This window comes from Acyrthosiphon pisum, unplaced genomic scaffold, assembly GCF_005508785.2.
Source record: "Acyrthosiphon pisum isolate AL4f unplaced genomic scaffold, pea_aphid_22Mar2018_4r6ur Scaffold_21470;HRSCAF=24066, whole genome shotgun sequence".
Taxonomy (NCBI): Eukaryota; Metazoa; Arthropoda; class Insecta; order Hemiptera; family Aphididae; genus Acyrthosiphon; species Acyrthosiphon pisum.
Window position 1 is genome coordinate 5199 of NW_021770941.1, and position 5607 is coordinate 10805.

Genomic DNA, 5607 nt, shown 5'->3' on the forward strand with positions numbered 1-5607 from the left:
TCTGCGGGAGCCAATTTGACGCGGCTACGGCCGGTGTGGGTTCCTGTATGAGGTCCGCGGTAGGCCCGGTCGTACTTCGTGGTGGTGGAGTTGATTTAGGGAGAAACAATGCACAACACAAGATTTTGTTTTTGTAAGTTAATTCAAGCTTTATTACCACAATTACACTGTTAGGTGAATGGACCACTTAGGTCGAACAAACTGTAAAATGCGTATCGTAAATACAGGACACGTTGACAACGTGGTTACAGATATATATATCGGATCGAACGTACGGGGACGTCGAATAACGCGTTTACAGAAATAGGTTCAAATTACGGGGACGTTAAAATAACGTGGCCGGGTCGTACGACGGTTTTTACGAAGCGGGTAGTCGGTGTAACGGTTGACGTCGAAGAGAGCGAGCTACCGGCGGCCGGTACTCGTCTTGCGCGACTCGCCTTCCCGTCCCGCCTTGTGCCTTTTGTGGCGTGGTGGGAGAGTTGGCGATGTCGCGCTGTAGCCCGTGGTGGCGGTTGACAAAAGCATAGACCGGTCGCTGCGGTACCTGTACTTTGTACTGGTTGCCGCTGCGTACCGTGTCAAATTATACTCAACCAAAATTCAAAAACTGATTAAAAAAACAGTTGAGTATTATTAGTCGATTTACAAGGTAAAAACAATATTTCATAAAAATTTCAAAGTATATAAATACTTTTTTAAAGTATAATTGTATTTTTGCTCAAATACTTATTTAGCTTGAGTATTCAAATACGATAATACGTAATATGGTAGGACCCTTACTCGACTACTTATCAATAATAAAACAATCCTTTTCTGTAAAATATTAATTAAGTATATTATGTATAATGTATTTTATTTTTTTACGAGTAATAGAATTTATTGTGTTATTTAAAATACAATTGTATATTCAATAAAAAATAAATTAATAGGTAGGTAATTATCAAATAATAAAAAATGAATTAGGTACAATACAATTTTTATTTTTTTATTATTGATTATCAAAATTGCAGATTGTCTTAAAATCGATGAATGAAATAAATGCCATGTGATTAAATGAACATGAATCAAAATTATACAGCAGTAATACTTACAAATTGTTTTTTGTGATGTATAATGTAGGTATTTTGTTAAAAATTAAAATACATTTAGTTTTATAGCATGAAATATAAATGTATTTGTATAGTATGTATGTTATACACTAGTACTAAGTAATAAGTGTTAATTGTATATCAAAATTATGTAAAATTACTTGTTTAAATTTAAAAGTTTAAACATTAAAATATTATGCTGATTCATTTGTTTTAAAGCTTTTATTATTACCTTCAATAAATAAAACATACCTATGAGAAAATTATTGATCCAAAAGGTTACCAAATTAATAGTGTTTGAAAAACTAAATTTTCTATTTGTTATAGTAAAGGGAACGAATTTTAATTTAGTATAAAATCAAAAAATTTAAATATATATTTGTTTATTAGGTACCTACTTAATAAATATTTATTTATAAATGTATAATATTCAAACATTTAAATTGAAAATAAAATAGAATTATTGAATAATTAATTTAAAAAAATTTTTTAATTCATCATAGTTTTCCCGTGAGAAACGACATGTAACTTGAAATTTTCAAATTTAAAGTGACAAATGAAACGTATACATACATCGAAAACTTTCTGGTACTATTACTACATAAAAATATTTATTTAAATTGAAATCCGTTCTATAGTTATAATATTATGCAATTCAAAAAGTATTGATTGTACCTAGGAACTACATTTTCAACAGATGTTATTATTGTCGTTCATGATATAATTTTTAAAATATTTCAATTCATTTTAAGCTATTTAAATAGGGATTTGAATTTTTTGATTTTTTTTGCTTAGTTAAAAATCTTAAAAATAGAGTAGGTACCTACGAGATACTACGTAAGTTGTTCTTATAGCTATATGCCTATATAAAAATATTAAAACACACGAGGACAATTTTTTTTATAAGCATTTGAAGTTTAAATTTGATTGAAATTAGATATATTTTAAATAAAGAATACCAGTTTTAGTAATTTTGTTATAAAATATAAAATATAATTTGAGGGGACTTGAAACTGCATTTTATGAATATAACTAGCTGATCCCGTGCACTTCGTTGTCCTTAAAAAATTACAACTTATGACTGTTTAACTCCTTTTGGATGCAACACAACCTCTTTGGTAGGTAATTTTGGAGGGTAAAGAACACTTTACGACCTATTCTCATACCTACCAAATATACAACGGTCGAACTGTTTCGTATAAATATAGGTACGTTAATTGAAGATAATTATTTTCGTTACGCGGTTCGCCGAGTTACCACCATGATTTTGTACCTGATCTGCCCGATTAACCAATAATAAATAAATAGGGTAAGGCGGGGCAAGATGACGAATGGGGAAAGATGACGAATTCAGTATTTATCATTATTTATCATAGATAGCAGCACATCGCAGCACGTATAATGGCTCCCTGGTGATTGATAATGTTAGTCACTATGATAAACAAGCTTGCGTCAATTTTGAAGAAAGATGTGATAAGAAGTTAATGCACAGCGTATTTGATTGTAATTTTCGTGCTTGAAAACGCAGCGAATAAACTTTGTATGGTAAGTTTTTTAATTTCTTTACTATAATATTCGAAATGTACTACTTAATAATTACCTATTCATACGAGAACCATCTCTTTAAAAATAGTTCTGGTTAATGATAAACATTGTTTCCATAAAAACAGCAGGCGGGGAAAGTTGACGAATTTTCAGCGGGGAAAGATGACGAGTAATTTTAAATTCGTCATCTTACCCCACATGCCTTTTTGAATATTTGTTTATTTTATTTTAAGATATTCTATGCCACAGTCGATTGATTTTATCTTTGGGGTATTTGTGATTGCAATACTAATTGAATGGTGTATTTGGTTTTATGATTGGTCTAAAAATACATCTGTTATGTTACTTATATATTATATATGTATTGCATAATATTATCGTCTAATAAATTAAATTAAATTAATCTAATATTCTTAGAAGTATTTAATTAAAAAGTTATTTATACATTATAAGTAAATACCAGATTTTGCATAAAATGCATGTTGTAATCTACAACATGATATAGATGCAGTAAATAAGTGTCCACAAATCATTACTTGATTAATTAAATATCAACATTTTATACTGCATATTTTTGAATATTTAAATAAAAAATACAGATTATAGGTCCTATTTATATCACTAATGTATCATCTACTATTTAATTTTAATAAAATATTTTTTTTGCAATGCATCAATGATTAAAAATTAAATTACAATTTAACAAATTAAATTTTTGTATTGTAATCTGCTATATTAATAAATTATGCATCTTAATTTTTATTTATGAACATTTTAATAAATTTAATAAATAATTATCACTACAAAATTAATATAAAATTGAACCTTTATTTTGCGCATGTTATGCATTTTTTTCTTGCATATTTTGACCTTTTTTAGTGCATGTTTGCAAGCATATTTTACAATTTAAAATGCATATAAATTTGGTCTTTAATTATAAGTAAATATATACATATGTTCTACAATTCATTTTTTTTCGGGTGATAGGTGATAGGTGGTTCAAGCAACAATATGCCACGAAAATACGAGCGTACTAGTGTCAGGAAATCGTGGGAAAATAAGGATATGGAGGTAGCTATATTAGATGTGACACGTAAAGTTTTAAGTGTAAATGCTGCAGCATTAAAATACAAAATACCTGAGCCTACACTGAGGAGATATTTAAAAAAAAGGATCCATCCTTTAGAAGGAGAAGAGTTTAGAATAGAATTTCCCCAAAATTTAGGAAGATTCAAAAAAACCTTTTCTGCAGCACAAGTTGAAGAGCTGAAGCAATACGTGACTGATATTGATAAAAGAGCATTTGGCCTATCACGAAAGCAATTCGCTAATGTATGTTTCGATTATGCAGAAAAAAATGGCGTGACCCATAGATTTAATACTGAAAAAAAAAGTGCGGGCGAAGGCTTCATTAGGGAATTCATGAGAGAATGCGGACTGACTATGAGAAAACCTGAGTCTACATCAGTCGCTCGGCTCATGGCATTTAACCGAGTCAACGTCAGCAATTTTTTTGAGTTGCTTAGAGATGTCAGATTAAAATACTCTTTTACAGCTGAACAAATATACAACGTTGACGAGACAGGATTTTCCACTGTGGCAACGAAAACTCCGAAGGTCATCACCCCTGTAGGTACCCGCCGAGTAATTAAAATTTCTTCAGCAGAACGTGGGGTCACAGTTACGTGTGTGTGCGCCATGAGCGCCACTGGATATTACATCCCTCCATTTTTTATTTATCCGAGGGTAAGGATGAATCCGAAATTTTTAGAGGGTGCTCCACCAGGCTCAGCAGCAGTTCCGCATATCTCAGGATGGATGACAGCTACCAACTTTGTCAACTATTTGAAACATTTTTCATCACACACTCGCCCAAGTACTCAACGTCCCGTTCTTCTTCTCATGGATAATCACGCCTCTCATGTTACCCTTGAAGCTATAACATTTTGTAGGGAGAATGGAATAGTAATGCTCGGCTTCCCACCTCACACTAGCCACCGATTGCAGCCTCTGGATGTGGGGTTTTATGGGCCTCTGAAAACATCCTACAGTCAGGCGTGTGACGATTTTCTGGTATCAAACCCAGGCATATGTATATCTATAACACATATACCAAAAATATTTGGTACAGCTTATTTAAAGGTTGCCACTATCCAGACAGCTGTTAATGCATTCAGAGCAACAGGGATTGAACCATATGACAGTAACATTTTCAGGGATGAAGATTTTCAGCCATCATTGACTACTGATATTCAGTCTGTTGAATCTACTGCTCCTGCCTTTGAGCGTCAGCCAGAAATATTATTTGAAAATACTAATTCTGCAATATCGCCTACTGCCAATGATTCTTTTGAAAATCAGCACCCTCAACCACAAACAGAGCTGACACCATCTACTTCTTCAGCCTTGTCTCCACTACCAGTGGCAAGTAAAAAGACTGCTAGAAAACCTAGGAAGAAGTTGCCATCGTTTCTTTTATCAGGAACTCCTGTAAAAGAAGCGTTGGAACAGAAAAGGAAGGAACAAGAAGAGAAAGAGCTAAAAAGACAAAAAAGATTGACTGAGAAGTCAAAAAAAAAGAAAGCACGACGTCAGTTGGACTTCCCTTCATCTTCAGACGACGAGCCATCTATTCCTGTACCATATATTGACACTGATGATGATATGGACCCGCCTGAAGAAGAAGATAAATTGTGCATCATATGTTCTGAAGAAGGCAAGGACGAACTGTAGTACCAGTGCTATAAGTGCTTCAAGTGGGCTCATTCTGAGTGTTCTGGATGGGATCAGATACAGGCCAGCCATAGGCCGTATAAATGTGACTTCTGCTCTTAACCTTACACTTAATTTTAAAGTTTCAAAGTTTAATTAAGTTCTGTATTGTTACTTACTGATAAAGGTTTTTATTATGTTTTTGTTTTATTAAGTTCTGTATAAAAGTAACTTGTTACGAAAAGAATTTTTATTATGT

General features: G+C 32.3%; 1 protein-coding gene across 1 annotated transcript; it reads left to right on the top strand.

Annotated features, from left to right (window-relative positions):
• The first annotated feature begins 3647 nt into the window (after positions 1-3647).
• On the top strand, positions 3648-5369 carry LOC100571979. Its single transcript, XM_003240779.1, has one exon. It carries the CDS (start codon positions 3648-3650, stop codon positions 5367-5369), a length of 1722 nt encoding a protein of 573 aa, XP_003240827.1.
• The last annotated feature ends 238 nt before the right edge of the window (positions 5370-5607 follow it).